The 16,825-nt window shown below is 44.1% G+C and overlaps 2 protein-coding genes across 5 annotated transcripts in view; one reads left to right on the forward strand and one right to left on the reverse strand.

Moving 5' to 3' along the window:
- The first annotated feature begins 631 nt into the window (after positions 1 to 631).
- Tyms (thymidylate synthetase) lies at positions 632 to 10,452 on the forward strand. The gene is made up of 7 exons (XM_077792389.1): positions 632 to 986; positions 3,028 to 3,101; positions 4,323 to 4,497; positions 7,089 to 7,190; positions 7,930 to 8,105; positions 8,484 to 8,555; positions 9,897 to 10,452. The coding sequence occupies exons 1-7, from the start codon at positions 782 to 784 to the stop codon at positions 10,032 to 10,034; spliced, it is 942 nt and encodes a 313-aa protein (XP_077648515.1). The 5' UTR covers positions 632 to 781; the 3' UTR covers positions 10,035 to 10,452.
- Positions 10,453 to 10,541: 89 nt separating this feature from the next.
- Positions 10,542 to 16,825, reverse strand: part of Enosf1 (enolase superfamily member 1) — a 33,311-nt gene continuing 27,027 nt past the window's right edge. For 3 of the 4 annotated variants that reach the window (XM_077792388.1, XM_077792385.1, XM_077792387.1), the window contains 5 exons: positions 16,152 to 16,193; positions 15,251 to 15,380; positions 14,860 to 14,959; positions 11,969 to 12,050; positions 10,542 to 11,447 (listed from right to left, as the gene is read on the reverse strand). In XM_077792388.1, coding sequence (XP_077648514.1) covers positions 11,346 to 11,447; positions 11,969 to 12,050; positions 14,860 to 14,959; positions 15,251 to 15,380; positions 16,152 to 16,193 — 456 coding nt within the window. In that variant the 3' untranslated portion in view covers positions 10,542 to 11,345. Of the gene's footprint in view, positions 11,448 to 11,968; positions 12,051 to 14,859; positions 14,973 to 15,250; positions 15,381 to 16,151; positions 16,194 to 16,825 lie in introns of all 4 variants that reach the window. The other variant, XM_077792386.1, reaches the window with a different exon arrangement.

The raw sequence follows: 16,825 nt of genomic DNA on the forward strand, positions 1-16,825 counted from the left end.
TATTTCAGCAGAGCCCACATTCTATCTCTCCTGACAATAAAACACTTTATTGAGCACCCACTATGCATTCAATAAATGGATGCTGAAGACTGTATTACAACATATGTATTCGGACATTTTAAACTTATCAAACAGTTCCTACTCACTAGCATTTACATTATTAAACTTTCACTAAAATTGAAAAATGTGATGTTAACAACTTGAAAAGCCTCTGATCATCATTAATCAAGTTTTTTTTTTTTTTTTTTTTTAAGCTGCATTATTCAACTTGCTCCAGCTGCTAACATTGAGGACGGGGAGAAAATAGAAACACGAATCACTTGTTAGCATGTCCCCTTAGTTGTGGGAAACATATCAACAATTTTTGTTGTTGTTGTTTTCCTTTTCTTTCTTTTCCTTTAAGATTGTATAACAAGCGGGGATTGTCCCAGGATCTCCCGGCTTCATAGAATGGCAGAGAATTGGAGAACTTTCCAAGAGGCTCTCGCCAAAGCACCAAGATGCAGGATTTGGGAGTTCTCTCGGGTTTTAACCGTCGAGATGGGATAAATTCGAGCAGACTGGCGTACTGTTTATCTTAAACTGCAACGTTTCCCCTGGGCGGGGCCCCGCCGGAGCCCGAGGGCTGCTCGGCGGGGACCGGTTGGCTCGGGCCCACCCACCGCTTTCCAGCAGGAAGAGGCGGAGCGCGAGGGCGGCGTTGGGGGGAAAGTGCGCGCAGAAAGGGCTCTTGTTTTGGCGCCCACGTTTCCCGCCGCAGTCCGCGTCTCCAGCCTTTACCATGCCTGCCGCCGGCTCTGAGTTGCTATGCACGCTGTCGCCGCCAGCCGCACAGGAGCTGGGCGCAGAGCAGCCGCCGCAGCACGGGGAGCTGCAGTACCTGGGGCAGATCAAGCACATCCTGCGCTGCGGCTTCAGGAAGGAGGACCGCACCGGCACCGGCACCCTGTCGGTTTTTGGCATGCAGGCACGCTACAGCCTGAGAGGTGACCGCGGCTGGGTCCCCTCTGGGAGGGAGGAAGGGCTCCCGCAGGCTCCGCGCTGCGGCTGCTGGGAGCGCGCGGGAGACGCCGAGAGCGCAGGCTACAGGGAGGCAGGGGACGCCTCGGTGTCCCGGCTTTGCAGACCCTGAAACAGGCTCTGATTAGAGAAATGATGCACATAGGGTCACACAGATGGGACTGGCAGAGCTGAAAGGTGAACCAGATCCTAATGGCTCCGCGGCTTAGCCTACCTCGCCTCCTGCTGGCATGGTGCAGCAGTGCTCGCCCCGTGCTACGCAGTGAGAGATCTGCCTGGGCACGTCCTGGGTTTGCCCCCTCCTCTTTTCTCCGCGGTTGGTTGTTACGCTTTGCAAAAGTTGAAAAGAGGAGGGAAAATGATAGGGGCGGAGCGGCAAAGGCGGAAGAGAACCGAGGAGCTGGCGGGAACTTGTTCCTGACCGTTTCGCTCCAACCCGCTTTCCTCTTAAACCTGCCAAGAAACGGAGAGTCCTCAAAGGTCTTACTCCACCCTCCCAGGATGGCTCCAGGGAAGAAGTGCCCCGTACGGGTTGTTTGCATCAGGCTTTCTGGAGACTAAGGACTGGCTGGGGGAGGGCACAGAACGTTAGGCAGCAGATGCGGCTTCTTAACGTCTGACCCGCAGGTGATCCTGGATTGAACATCCGTTGTGCGGGGCAGGGGACTCCTCCAAGGTGTTTAAGCCAGACGATAACATTGACTTCCACAATAAAGAAAGAGCATCCTTGACCCAGGCGTGCGGAGTGGTTTTGAGAGGCGAGACTCTTCATTGTAGTTAGGAGGAAAAACCTCGCACCCTACATCCATTCAGACACTGCACACTACCAACTGCCAAGGCAGATGTGCCCAGGACAGCTTAGGGGTTTCCTCTGAGCAGAGCAATTCACTTTATGTTGCTCTGAGAACAGTAGACTCTGATGAACCACAGACCTGGACCTCTCCCCCCACACCCCAGGCCCCATTGAGGATTGAACCCAGGGACTCTCCACAACCCAGTGGAGCTATATCTCCAAGTCCTTTTCATTTTTTTATTTTAAGACAGGATCTTATTAGGTTGCCAAAGCTGATGGTTTCCCACCAACCAGCTTTCCTTTTGCAAGAACTTTCAATCCTCCTCCCTCAGCTTTCCCAGTCTCAGGGATTTCAAGGCCAGCCCCACTACACCCAGCCATAGACTTGTTTTTAAATTCACTTCCTCTGCTTAGAATTTGGACAAGTGACTTTGCCTCTCTAGTCTTCAGTCCCAAATGTTAAAAGATTGAGGAAATAATGCTCAGTAGGGAATATTGATAAAAAAGCAGGTGCTTGAAAAAAAAAAAAAACCCTGTTTCATGAATATCAACTATGCAAACAGTAATGTGGCCTTGGTTAGTGCTGCATTTGGGGATAAACGTTTACTCTTGCTTGTTGCCTCCCTCCCATTGGTGCCTGTAAAATGAAGATCATAAAGAATCCTCAAGGAGGTTTGATCTAAGGATCAACTAGGATCATGAATAAAAGTGAACAGTTGCTGGCTCTGGTACACTAAAATAATTGATGTTGATTTGCTTTACAAATATTGAAAAACTATTCTGAAGTTTTCACCAGTGTGACATCAGTTCCCCTGCACTGAGTTAAGTTTACTCTTGACAGTGGTGGAATTGCTTGTGTCCTGGGAAACATTTTGAGTGTTGCCTTCACACCTGTGTGACAGGATTCACAAGGACTGGGTAGTGGGTGATAGCTCTTTTCCTTTTCCACAGGGGCATCCTCCATGTCTTTGTGTGGAACTGCTGTGTCCAGGGCTCAGGAGGGGCTGTGCCTGTGTGACTTGTGTCACTGACTACAAGTCACTGACTTGCCTTGCAGCCTGGAGCTCCTCCCTGATCCCAGGAGTTGCAGTTTTCTGGATGTTCCTAAGGTCACTCTAGGAATTTACGTCCCAGGACGGTTTCCCTCCACAGGAAAGGTTGGAAGATGTGTTCTCTGTTCCCATGTTCAAACTGTACGGCAAACTGTTTTTCAGATGAATTTCCTCTGCTGACAACCAAACGTGTGTTCTGGAAGGGTGTTTTGGAGGAGTTGCTGTGGTTTATCAAGGTAAAGAAGCTGCTTCTGTTGAAAGTTGACGGTCTGTTTTCAACATAGAGAGGGTTTTTAAGAGTCCGATCATATAACTCCTCGGCCCACAGCCCTTAGACATTATCCCTAGTAGTTCTCATTTTACTCAGTAAAAAGCAGAGTCCTTATCAGAGCGCCTTCCAGCTCTGGGAAATCTGCATCTCTGTACCATCCATCCCACTCCTCTTGCTTATCTTTGAGCACACTAGGACATTCCCACAGAGGCCTCTGGCACTTGCTTCCCACTCTCTAGAACCTTCTCCTCCACCCCTGTGGAGTGTGACTCCTTCACCTCCTTAAGTCTTTGCTCAGTGAGTCTCAGCCTCCCAGTCAAAGACTATAATTCTCCCCTGACTCCTGTATTTTTCTCAAGAGGGAACATCTGATGTGTAATGCCACAGTCTTTCCTCTCCACCCTGCCCCCATTGTGGGTAGGGGGATAACAGACAAATAAATAAGCTCCGCAAGAGCAAAGAATTTGTCTCTTTTTTGCTGTTGTTCCCCCAGGGCCTGGAGCATAGACTGCCATGTGCTAGTCACTCAACATGTTTTGAATGCTGAAGAGAGCAAAAAGTAGTAGGTAGTTTGGGCAACAGCTGGAGAGCCATGAGATGGGTGGCAGTGACACCAGGCTCCTCCTTGTATAGTGTCCTGGTCCAGAACCCTCTGAAGAGATGGGCTTGGTTCTAGGACAAGCTGGACATTGGGATCCCATCTCTAAAGCTCTTGATGTGGCTTATATGATCTTGGGCCGTCCAGGCAGACCTAGAAAGGGTTGACATTTGGCTTCAGTTCAGTCTTTCTCAGTTCTGTGTTCTTGGGGTGGGTTCTGTGTTGGCTTTTTAAATGACAGTGAACCTCTAAAATGCATCTTCAGAAATCTCAGGTCTTTTTTTTTTTTTTTTTTTTAAACAGTACCAGAATTGAACTCAGGGGCACTCTACCACTGAACAACACCCTATAGGAAAAGATTGGAGAGATGGATCCAAAGAAGGGATCAGACCACCCTATCACCACCCTCCAAAAGTTAGGACTGGGTCCAGTCTGCTTACAGATAGTTCAGGCTCCACGTGGACAGGGTCAAGTGCCCGCCCTCCAGCATGTCAGCATGGGCTAGAGGCTGAGCAGTGGGTGACTTTGGGGGCCTCAACCCAGATGGCTCAGAATTCACTTGTGTGCCTGTTATACTCTCATCTCTAGGGATCCACCAATGCGAAAGAACTATCTTCCAAGGGAGTGAAAATCTGGGATGCCAATGGATCTCGAGGCTTTTTGGATGGCCTGGGATTCTCCACCAGACAAGAAGGGGACCTGGGCCCAGTCTATGGCTTCCAGTGGAGACATTTTGGGGCAGAATACAAAGATATGGATTCAGGTGAGGAGACAGAGCAATTCCTCAGATTTCCCAAATGTTCTTCCTAGCGTGAGTTTGCTCCATTGTTTTGGATAAAGTCTGGGGCATAATGAATCAGCGTCGGGGCCGGGGTGTAGCTCTGTGGTAGAGTGCTTGCCTAGCATGTGTGAGGTCCTGGGTTCTGTCCCAGGAGCTGATATAGAACTTTGACATTTTGAGAGACAGTGCCCCATGAAGGTCAGATCACACTCTTGGTGATTTGCATTTATGGGGTTCTTATGAATTCTTGGAATTTTCCTTATCTGTGCCATCCTGTGTCGTTTGTTGGCAGATAGCTGCAGGATTGTTGTCCATGTTGGGGAATAGGGTAGGAAGAAAGTTCATCTGTGGGAGCTTGTTTCTTCAGCTAGAGACTAAACCTCTAGCGTGCAGTAGGTGGTGTTGGTGTGATCCAGCATAGCATTGGGGTCCCCCTCCCCCACACTCTGCTGGAATAGAGGAAGGATGAAACATTTCACTCCAGGATTTCCTGTCCTGTTAGTGGCACCATTTGCTTGAGTCACAGAGCCCAACCCCCTCCCGCTCCCGCCTTTGGCTTTCTTTCTAGCTCACCTGTTCTTAGGATAGGGGTTGTCAAAGCAAACACCACCTCAGGGTGTATTTGTGTGTGTGTGCACACATGCAGGAGTAACAATTTCCTGGCTGGAGGGATTTGGGCCTGGTGTTAATTCCTCAGTGAAAGACTAAGTCTGCATTTATGTGCAGTCATAAGGCCTTTTTTGATGTTGGTGGTTTCAAGAATTAAAAAAAAAAAAAAACGCTGGAGGACTAGGAATAGGTGAATTTGAAGAGGGAGAAGGTAGAATGGTGGCTTGGGTTGTGGGGAAAATTGGAAGTTAGTGTTTGGGTACGCAATTTTAGTTTGGAAAGATGAAAATGTTCTAGAAGTGGATACTGTGTACAACAATAGGAATTACTTAATGCTGATGAATTGCATACTTAAAAATGGTTACAACAAGGGCTTGTCTAGCATGCGCAAGGCCAGACTTTCTGCAGGTGAATGGTCAGTGGCTTCTTGGTATGTGATTGCTGACCTAGGGCTCCTTCCTGAAGATGTCAGGCTTCTCCCCTGGCTAGGGGCTTTACATCTTGCCTGGTGTTAGTTCTTGTTGCTTAAGGGGCCAAGTCATAAAAGTATTGACTTAGTTGGATGAGTACAGGCTGCTAGATGTCAGCAGAGGAGTTTGTCATCTTTGATTCTGAGTTTTCATTTTGAAATAATTAGATTCACAGGAAATTGGGGGAAAAAAAGGTAGAGAGAATTCCTCTGTACCCTTCACCCTGTCCCCGCCCATAATGATAGCTCCTGTTAATACTCTTACTTAAATTAACATTGATACAATTCAGAGTTGATCAGTTAGAGGCCTTTATCCCACAAGATGTGAGAACTATTGGTCTGGAACATTTCTCATCAGTTGGAATTTTAACCAGAGGACAGTCCGAAGCTCTGTGTTTCCATTAACAAATCACTTCTCAGCTTCCAGTTCCATCTCAGAAGGAAAGCAGGGAATCAAACTCCAGAAAACAGGATTGGGAGAAAAGAAAGACGATGTACTCATTATAGAGTTTTCCTATATTTATAGGAAATACCTGTTTAGCTGCTCAATCTCGAGTATTGTTTGGGGTAGAAATGTGGGTAAGTTAGTGTCAAGGTCGTGAAAAGGAATCCACAGTCCCTTTTTAGTTGGAATGTGTATGCAGTGCTATATTCTACTTCAGACTCAATATATTCTGTGGGACAAGGATGAACTAGGTTGTGTCAGTTGAAGTGTGACAAGAAGGGTTGGTGGGTTAGAAGCTGAGTCCATGGGAAACATTGGAAAAATCTAAGATTACTGAGATAAGTGTTTAAGTCTGTGGGGGTTTTGTTTGTTTGTTTTTGTTTTAACTATCAACAACACACCCGAAAATGGATGATATTATAAAGGTTTATTTAGCTCCTGGTCCTGGAGACTCAAGGACGCACATCTGGTGATGGCCTTCTTACAGTCCGAGTTCTGAGGTAGCTGGGATTTAATTGCATGGCAAGAGATGAGAACAGCACATACGTGTCCCTTTTGGTTTCTCTCCCTCTTATAAATTAAGCCACCAAGATTTAATCGTGGGGACTGTGCCCTGTGACATTTTAGTTTTCGGTGGACACATCTTTATTTTTTTATGTGGTACTGAGGATCGAACCGCGAATGCCAGGCGAGCTCACCACCGCTTGAGCCACATCCCCAGCCCAACACATGAACCTTTGAGTGACACACTCAAACCATGTCCAAACCATAGCACTTAGCAGTGGGGGAAGGGAGGAGGAGGAGGAGATGACACTGTGATAGGACAAATCTTTAAGGAATTCATGTATAGAAAACAGACTTTACTATGACTCCAGAGGACTAGAAGCTTAAGACCTCAAACTCAACCCAGAGAGAGATGAGAAATTTGCACAGAGTTCTGTCACCATGGGTCAAGAAGGGACATTGAATGAAGGGTGTAATAGATGATGGCAGGGCCATCCCATGAGAGGCCCTGATTAATTTGTGTATGTGTCTTTAACAATTCTATAGATTATTCTGGTCAAGGAGTAGACCAACTGCAAAAAGTGATTGACACCATCAAAACCAACCCTGATGACAGAAGGATCATCATGTGTGCCTGGAACCCAAAAGGTGAAACCACCCTGGTCATCCTCTTTTCTGTTAAGTGTATGGTCAGCACAAAACAAAGCCATGTGACACTGCTGAGGCACCACGGGGAGGTGGGACCCTGGGAGCTCGCCCCAGCCATGGGGTTTGTTGTTAACCTCAGCAAATCACAATTCATTTTCATTCTCGGATCATCAGGTTGAAAGCAGAGCATCTTAATTTGTGCATTTATACTTGTACTTTTTTCAAAAAAGAGTTTTAAATTGCCTATGAAAATACACATAAAATCTTAACGTTTTATTTGGAGCAGATGACATTTCAGGTCCCCACTACTCCACTCTCACTAATAATTTTACAACACAATTGTTAAAAATAAAGTCTACCCAGAATGGGATTTTGGATCTATAATGAAGACAGTAGGGTCTGCTGAAGGCACCAATATCCTGTGGTCCCTGCAAATGAAGTAACTCATTCCTCCTGTATTTGCAGTCTGGTGCCACAAAAATAGCATAGATCCTTAATTTCAGCTCGAATAGGAGAACATTGCTTCAGCATAGACAAATCTGCACAAATCTTCAGCTTCAGGCCACTGCTGCAGGGGGTGGGACAATGGTCTGATTTTTGTATGATGAAAAGGTCTGGGTTGCAGACTTCCCTGGGGCCTAATGGCTTTTTTCATGATCTCCAATGGTTTACCTTGCTTTTAGCTGTGCTCTTTAAAACCATCCACCCCTCCTTGTTCTCCTCTGTGCTGGTTCCTCAGATCTTCCTCTGATGGCACTGCCTCCATGCCATGCCCTCTGCCAATTCTATGTGGTGAATGGGGAGCTGTCCTGCCAGCTGTACCAGAGGTCAGGTGACATGGGCCTGGGCGTGCCCTTCAACATCGCCAGCTATTCCCTGCTTACCTACATGATTGCACACATCACGGGCCTGCAGGTGAGCTGCCCTAGGAAAGCACTCTTATAGCAAGCATATTGCACTGAGCTCTTTGATTCTTTAATTTGGAAAAACTAGCAGGAGAATTCAGTCTCTGATTAGTATTAAAATCTGATATATGTAAGACAGATATAAACTGGCTTGCCTCGTGAGCCTTCATCGGGCTTTCCTGCCTTTGTTGTCTATGTAAACTTAAGTTCATGCAGGTTGTCTATAATGTAACTTTCCTAAATTAACTTTTCTCAAAAGCTGTACTGGTTAAATTCTTTATTTTTCTTAAAAGCCTTGGGATAGCTGCATAGTCCATAATGTGTTTTTAAGTGATGTGTTTAAAGGAATTGAAACGAAAACATTGATTGTTCTGTGGGATTTATTTAGCCAGGTGACTTTGTACATACTTTGGGAGATGCACATATTTACCTGAATCACATTGAGCCACTGAAAATTCAGGTAAGAATGATATCTAGTATACTTTTCAAAGCTTGGTACTCAAAGGTTGATTTGTGGAGCATTCCTATATGACAGGCCCTCTGTGTGATGTCATGCTGAAGTAAAGAGGACATGCTCCAGTGTTTAGGTGGGCAGGGATGATGTGATACTTGATGTGATAGGTGCTGTGAGGCACTAAGCACCTGTACCAGAAAGGAAGAGCCACACTCTGGGCAGGGAATTTGGGGCCTTCCTAACTCATTTTTTTTAGTTGTCGATGAACCTTTATTTTATTTATTTATATGCAGTGCTGAGACTCGAACCCAGTGCTTCACACATGCTAGGCAAGTACTGTACACTGAGCCACAATCCCAGCCTCCCCAATTCATTTTTACTTGAAGGGGAATTGAAGTGCATGTTTTCTCTTTATTTTATGCTAAATATAATGCTTAGGTCTGAACTTTCAAAAGCCTAGTCTGTTCAAATCCCTATTATTGACCAACAGATGACTTGAAATGGAATAAAAATATGACTGTGCCTTCATGAGCCCCAAGAAAAAAATAATTTTAGAACCAAAAACTTTTACTCTTATCCTATTCTAGATTAAATTGTAAGTTACTCCTTTTTCGGATCTTGGCCTAAATAGAGGGTGACCACAGGTTTATTCAGCTGCTTCTCTCTGCTGTCTGCACTTGTGTTGGACACAGATACAAAAGGTCATGACCTCTACATCCTCACTGCCACAAGTACTCATACTGGAGTCCGGGCTTGCCTTTTTCTGTAACTTGTCAAGAGATGCCATCTTTTGTTCCCCTTTCTGCCAGGGACATTTGGGTTAGAGACAGTGGAACTCAAGAAACTATACTGCATGTTACTATGAGGTATAGATGGAAAAGTAAAATAAAAAACTGTGTCATAGTGTTAATAATTACCATGAATTAACATAACTCACACCTGATGGGCTACCAGGCACCTGGTGCCTTGTATTGTTACAAGATACCCTTTACACTTGATCTGTGCAACAGAAACAATTGGGTATGTTGCAGTAGTAGTGTATAACCAGGGTTAGGGCACCCACAGTACTAGACACTTGTAAAATAATACTTTGTTGATTAAAAAAAAAAAAGAACACAGTATTTAAAGTATTTATTTTTTTAGTTGTAGTTGGGCACAATATCTTTATTTTATTTATTTATTTTATGTGGTGCTGAGGATCGAACCCAGGGCCTTGCATGTGCTAGACAAGCGCTCTACCGCTGAGCCACAATCCCAGCCCAAATACTGTGTTCTTGTTCCATGGGAAGCAGAATTAAAAGCAGGTTGTACAAATATGGCAAAATAATGATCTGATTTTGTTTTTAGCTTCAGCGAGAACCAAGACCTTTCCCAAAGCTCAAAATCCTTCGAAAGGTTGAGAAAATCGATGACTTCAAAGTTGAAGACTTTCAGATTGAGGGATACAATCCACATCCAACTATTAAGATGGAAATGGCTGTTTAGAGTGCTTTCAAATGAGGAGTTGGAAAGGTTTTGTCACTTGTAGGGTTAGGCTGAATGCCCAGGTGAAAATTTTTTTTTTCTAAAGAAAAAGAAACTAGGTCAAAAAAATCAGTTACTATTCATTAGCTTTCAAGTATGTTTCCATTGGCAGATATAACTGTGCTGTTTGTTTTAGCAGTCACATTTTGTTGACTAAGGGAGCACAAAATGCTGAGCAAAGAAAGTGGGAGTTTATATACTTTTAGCAAAAATACATAGCATTTCAGTCTCTTGGCTTCATTAAGACTTGTGAATTTCATTGTTTGTACAAGCTATTTATTCCCTTCAATTTTGAAGTAACCCATCCATCATAATATATGTACATTATGAATGCTTATTTGTTTTATGTTTCTATAATAAAGAACTGTTTGCATTTGTCCATTTTTTTTTTCATTCTGTATTGCCATTTATCTGCTCAGTGCCCACCTAAAAGAGATTCACCCAAACAAACCCACCTAAGCCAAGCAAGCGTGTGCTGGATTCTGGTTTAGATGCTGCTTAGGGGGTGAGAATATATATTAGAAATTCTGACTAAACTATATTTTGCCCTTTTTTTTCATGATTCATCTCATCCTAGACGCATTTTACATTAAAAGATAATTACCACTTAGGGGGCTGGGGCTGTAACTCAGTGGCAGAGTGTTTGACATCACATAACAAATAAAGGCATGCTGTCCAAAATAAATAAATAAAAAGATAAACACCACTTAGGACAGAGGGGTTTTTTGTTTTTTTTTTTTTTAAGGATTACAGAAATAATTCATGAAATACCATTTTGCCCCCATTTATGTTAGTGTGGTATGGATTCTCTAATGTTTACTGATCAGGAAAAGGCTAGATCACGACATCAGGGCTAATAGTTTTTCCTTTGGTGCACTAACAGATCCCCTGGAGTCCTGGAGAACTATTTTTATTCTGCTAGTTTATGACAAGTGTTAGAACAAATAAGGGATTGTTCCAACAAGTTATGCAATGTGTTGCTTATTTTCAAAGTATGATTTAATGTCTGCAGACTGGCACTTGATGGAAATTTTGGTAAGAATATCTTCCTGGGCTTTGGGTTAGGTAAATCTAAATCTACTTAAGGATTAAATAGAATACATATTGGCTTATTAAAATAATCAAATTGAAATGATGACTGGGCTAATTCTTGAGTGGAACTTGTCTTGATTAGTAGGGTAAGATTTTTTTCTTCTCTATTTTTATAAAACTACCCAGGAAATTTTAAATCTTTTCACTTAAGAAAAAATGGTGTTAGGGCTAAATGAACACTTAGTTTTCTTGAGCAGCAAGGAGCTTCTTCCAGACATCACCATCTGGATATTGGTGTTTCCTTACAGAGTCCTCCTTCATTTCTGTTGAGTAGCCAGCGTCCTAGCAAAGACGACATAGTCACTTGTGTGGATAACCACAAGGAACAAAAATATGTATGTTACTTATTCCTACTGTTCCTAATAATGCCAGTAAGTCAGAAGCAATTCAATATTTTAAAAAGTTTTCAGACTGGGGGTTGGGGGGCATACTTTATTGGGTACTCAGTAGGATTAGTTACAGAAACTAATCAAATTTCCTTTGATAGCACAACCCCTATTGGTGAAAATAAGCCACAATCTGAACCTGACCAGGACAAATGGCCCAGGTAATACCGTCGTAGTCAGAAACTTTTAGGTCACTAACTTGTAGATGGTACCAATTTGGGGTTTTTAAAAGAATCCTTGTCAAGCTATTTAACCTCCATCCTGACCTTCCGGTCTTAGGAATTTGATTCTGACCTCTTAAAGAGCCATTTGTTTCTAGATATGAAAATAAACTCTGGGGAGTTAGAGCTTTGTGCCCTATGTTCGTGGGCACATTAGTGGCTAGCAGCATCTAAGGTGTCCCAAGTCCCAGCTTACCTTAGGAGGCATGTAGGAAGCCTGCTTGATTACCACAGGATACTTGAAATGTTCATGCAGATGGTCCACATATTCACACATCCTAGAAGAGGGAATCAAATTGGGACAATAATGCCCGAAATCAGATAATGCTTTTCTTAAGGCAGAGGGGGGACTGCCCTTAAGAAATGGACTCCATCATGGCTTAGCTGATTTCAAAGGCTTCTATGCAAAGCCCTTCTGTGCCCCGGATGCTTTTTATCTGTAAAACTGCAATGTGGGGGCTGAGGTGAATCACAAAGCCCCTGGTAACTAAAAGTTCTGTGATGCCCTAAAAGCATCAGTTTAGATTCCATGAAGTATCTGGAATCACCTGGGTGCCTATATCCCAAAGTTAGATGAATAGATTAAATCACCAAGTGAGTCTCTTTCCAGCTATGTGACTAGTTTAGAAGAGTATAGGTTTGGGTCAGTCTGTCAGCCACTTTCTAGTTTTGTGGTGGGAGGGTGGGATGTGTTTATGTTTGGGGTGGAGGGGGACAGGTAACCTAAGCTGCTTTAGTCTCCTGATCATTAATAGCTGTGGCAGGCAGGCAGTGCGCAGCCTGGTGCTGGGACTGCATAAAGAAATTAGCAAATGAGTCTCATGTCTCATGGTTTTGGTGGACACAGGCACTAAGCCACTGACTGTGCTGTGTCATGTGTTAAGAACAGGTTGTGGAGGAAGACAGCCACATGACACAGCACAGTTGGGCCTTGAAAGATAAGCAGGGAATAGTTGTTCCCTGCAAAGAAGGATAAAGCATGTGGGGTTGGCGTGCACTGTCGGTGTGGTTGTGTACGGGCATTCCCTCCAGCACTGCCAGTATTGCACCAGGAACTTCCTGCACTGAGGCACTGGTGGCACTCATTCTATCCCTCAAGACCCGTGGGACTTCTCAAGGTTGGTCTGGACCGCCCTTGTTCCCAAGGGCAGGAACTGAAATGAGAGCAGCAAAAGCAACATAACCTAGGAAGGTGGTTTTTCTGCATGCTAGAATCAGCCTATTCATTGGAGTGGGGATGACCTGGTGTCAACCTCCATCTTCCAGATGAACAGATGGGTTTAGTATAAAATTGTTTAGGCATATTAATAGGAAGTACCTGTGTACTCATTACTTTATTACTTATTACTTTGGGAAATGCACTGAGGGATACTGAGGTGTCCCAAGTCAGCTACCAAGAGCTTACCTGAATCACATTGAGCCACTGAAAATTGAGGTAAGAATGATATCTAGTATCCCTTTTTAAGCTTGGTACTCTCTTGATAAAGGTTGATGTGTGGAGCATTCCTATATGACAGACAAGCCCTCTGTGTGATGCCATGTTGGAGTAGAGAGGACATGCTCCAGTGTTTAGGGAAGGGTTCTGGGCAGGTGGGTGGGGATGAGTATATAAGTATATAAATTCCCACTTTCTTTGCTCAGCATTTTGTGCTCCCTCAGTCAACAGAATGTGACCACTAAAACAAACAGCACAGTTATATCTGCCAATGGAAACATACTTAAAAGCTAATGAATAGTAAGTGATTTTTTTGACCTAGTTCCTTTTTCTTAAGAAAAAAACAATTTTCACCTGGGTATTCGGCCTAACTATGTAAGTGACAAAACCTTTGGAACTCACTCTAAATATTAAAGAAAGAAACCATTACAATTATAAAGGACCCCTGCTATGTGCCCAGACAGATCCCTTTATTTGGCTGGGAGGGTTACTGAGGTTTGGGTGCCACTGAGCCACATCCCCAGCCCTATTTTGTATTTTATTTAAATGAGTCGGGGTCTCACTGAGTTGCTTAGTGCCTCGCCATTGCTGAGGGTGGCTTTGAAACTCTGAACCTCCTGCCTCAGCCTCCTGAGCTGCAGGGATTACAGGCGTGCACTACTGTGCTGGCTCCATTTTGGTGTTTACCTTTCCAATGCCTGTTTTCATGCCCTCTTTGTACATCATGTTAATTGAGCTTTCTTAAGACACCGTTAACTCTAGGAGACCAAAATGCACAGTAAGCAAAGCTTTATGGATGCAGTGACTGGAAAGATCCCATCCCAGTTTCACCTGGGGGCTGAGGTTACAGTGGAGCACTTGTCTGGCATGTGCAAAGCTTGGGGTTTGATACTCAGCATGGCAAGATGATAAAGTTCCCCTGGGCATGCCGAGAAGATGAACTAACTACACAAAGCTGCAGCCAGGTGGTACAGGACTCCAGGGTCAGAAGAGGAGACTGGATGGAAGTGGAGAGTGCATATGTGCTGAGAGATGGCTTCAGAAAAAGGAGCTGGTTTTGAGAGAGGAGGTCTGGATTCAAACTCCACCCCCAACATACTTACCAATGTGAGTCAGCTACCAAGAGCTTACCTTATTTATTTATTTATTTATTTATTTATTTATTTATTTATTTATATTGGTTGTTCAAAACATTACAAAGCTCTTGACAAATCATATTTCATACATTAGAATCAAGTTGGTTATGAACTCCCAATTTTACCCCAAATACAGATTGCAGAATCACATCGGTTACACATCCACATTTTTACATAATGCCCTATTAGTAACTGTTGTATTCTACAAGAGCTTACCTTTCAAGAAGGAACAATGACTCTGCTCCTGTGGGTCTCCATTGTTATTGCCCTATGTGGAAAGTCAAGCAAGACTAAAAGCCTTTGTGTTATAGTTTGTGTTCAGTTTATGAACACAAAAAGTAAATGCTACTATGTTTGTTCACTTTGGAAGCTGGCTTTCTTAAAGCCATTTTAGGCCCTTGTAACACTGCACCAGGTTCTGAGTATTTCTGGTCTTGAGAGCAGAATCATAGAAGATGTGGCTTGAACCAAGGGGCACTACTCAGGGGCAAAGTGAGTTAATGGCACATTACTGACCTGTTTTTAAGGCTTGCAGAGACTGATATGTAGTCAAATATAATCAGGTGCTGCACCAGTTCACAGAGGCCAACTCCACCTGCATGGGGGCAAACAGGAACTAGAAGAAATTTCTATTTAATGCCAAAGGTAGCACAGAGAAAGGAAGGAATGAAAGAGAACCCTGTGGTTTTTATTAATACCCAAAGGTGATTAAACCATTCATTAATACTGAATGAAATTCCAGGATGAAAATCATCAAAGATTCCTTGATTAGCGCTAAATGAAGAGTTAGAAAGAAACCAACAAGGCAAACTACAGGCTTATGTGAATTGCAAAGACCCCCAAGGGAACCATGGGGTCTGATGGCAGGAGAAACAGGTCTGGCCTGCAGCCTCTGCAGGGCCCTTACTTCCAAACTTCTTGGCCATCAGTAATACTGAGAGGTTTTCATTGACACTTCCCAGTCTGCAGCTATCAATCTGGAGAAACTGCAGGGCATTCGCTTGTAGGAGTTGCTTAAATATCACTCTATTGTGGCACTGGAAATCGAATTAAAAATAACACAAAGAGAAGAGTCAGCCTTAGCCCTCAGGATCCCTAAGCCTGGCAACGTGGTGATTCCATGCCAGCTGTGACTCATCAGAGGTCTTCAGCAAGCCTGGGCTGTATTATTCTCACTTGGCATGTGGTGGCCCTGACAGTGCAGGCAGGGACTTTGGGCTCACTTCTTTACAAATCTGTGAATGTGACAATGTGAGTCAGGTACAGATCACATCAGCCCGCCATTTATTAAGGAATAACTGCTGTGTCGATTGGCAAGTGGGAGTGAAGTGGAGCATCAGGATGAAGTACAGTAATAGCAATGAGCAGGTGGCACAATGACAAAACGGAACCACGGCAGAGCAGTATTGCTCCTTTGCTGGGAAAACTGAGAATCTGTTCCTCACACTGCTTGGCTCGTGGGCTGGCTGCAGCAGGTGTTGGCAGGCGCTTGAGCTTAGTTTATAAGCACAGAAAGCAAATACCATCATGTTTCTTCAATTTGGAAGCTGGCTTTCTTGAAGCCATTGTATGCCCTTGTGATCATAACTTTAAATTGCTGCCTTGTCAACTCTGATGTGAAAAAAAATCAATGACCTGAGTCCCATGAATTATAGAAAAAGCTGCAACCTTTTGACTACATCTGACTGCAGACACTAAGGAACTGCTGATTTCTAAGATAACAAAAATTCCCAGCTCACAATGCAACAGGTATGGGAGCCTAATGTACAATGGGGTCCTCAGTCCGTGGTCAAGGACATGTCACTCACCTGCTCTCCAGTGGCGACGCCAATTCCTAATGGAACCAGTGCCTACAAGAGAAGCCAGTCTTGTGTCATTTTCATAAGATTTGAAACAACTCCTTGTGTTTAAAATATTTATAGCTGGAGAAGGAGACATCCTTGGGGTTGGACCATGGGAAGTTTAAAGACTGGCAGGAAGATATCCAGGGGAATGTGTGTGTGGAGGGACCAACGCATGTCCAGAAAGCAAAGGCAAGCGCTGCTCACAGTTGCTATCGGTTCCCTTCCTGGCCCTCCTGCTCCAAGGCCTGTGCTGTGGTGTGGAACTGGGAGAAGACCTGGTCACTCAGCAGTGGCTCTTCATGGACACACAGGGTCCAACCTCTGCTTCCTGCAGGTTACCTCTCCCTTTCTTCTTTTTTCTCAGTGGTTATTCTAGAACCCTCATGTGCCGCTGTCAATTCCAAAATCCTCTCCCTTCCAGGTATGTGGATGACTGAGATCCTACTTCACAGATAAGGCTGAGACCATTGCTCACCTGTGAACTCTTCACTTGGTGAGTTGCTGGAATCTTCCAAGACATGATGCTGCTACTCTATCCTCTTGCCTGGTCCTGGAAAGCTACCTCACTCACCAGCCACCGGGCCCTAAGCTGCTTCTCTGCAGCCTCCACTGAACTAAGATTCTACAGTTGCCCACCT

The sequence above is a fragment of the Urocitellus parryii genome, chromosome 13, assembly GCF_045843805.1.
Source record: "Urocitellus parryii isolate mUroPar1 chromosome 13, mUroPar1.hap1, whole genome shotgun sequence".
Lineage (NCBI taxonomy): Eukaryota > Metazoa > Chordata > Mammalia > Rodentia > Sciuridae > Urocitellus > Urocitellus parryii.

Excerpts from the sequence above, each read along its gene's own strand:
- Tyms (XM_077792389.1), top strand. The coding sequence starts at position 782 with ATGCCTGCCGCCGGCTCTGAGTTGCTATGCACGCTGTCGCCGCCAGCC. Across the intron at positions 3,102-4,322 it reads AGTTGCTGTGGTTTATCAAG|GGATCCACCAATGCGAAAGA; the intron begins GTAAAGAAGCTG and ends TCTCATCTCTAG. Across the intron at positions 8,556-9,896 it reads TTGAGCCACTGAAAATTCAG|CTTCAGCGAGAACCAAGACC; the intron begins GTAAGAATGATA and ends TTTTGTTTTTAG.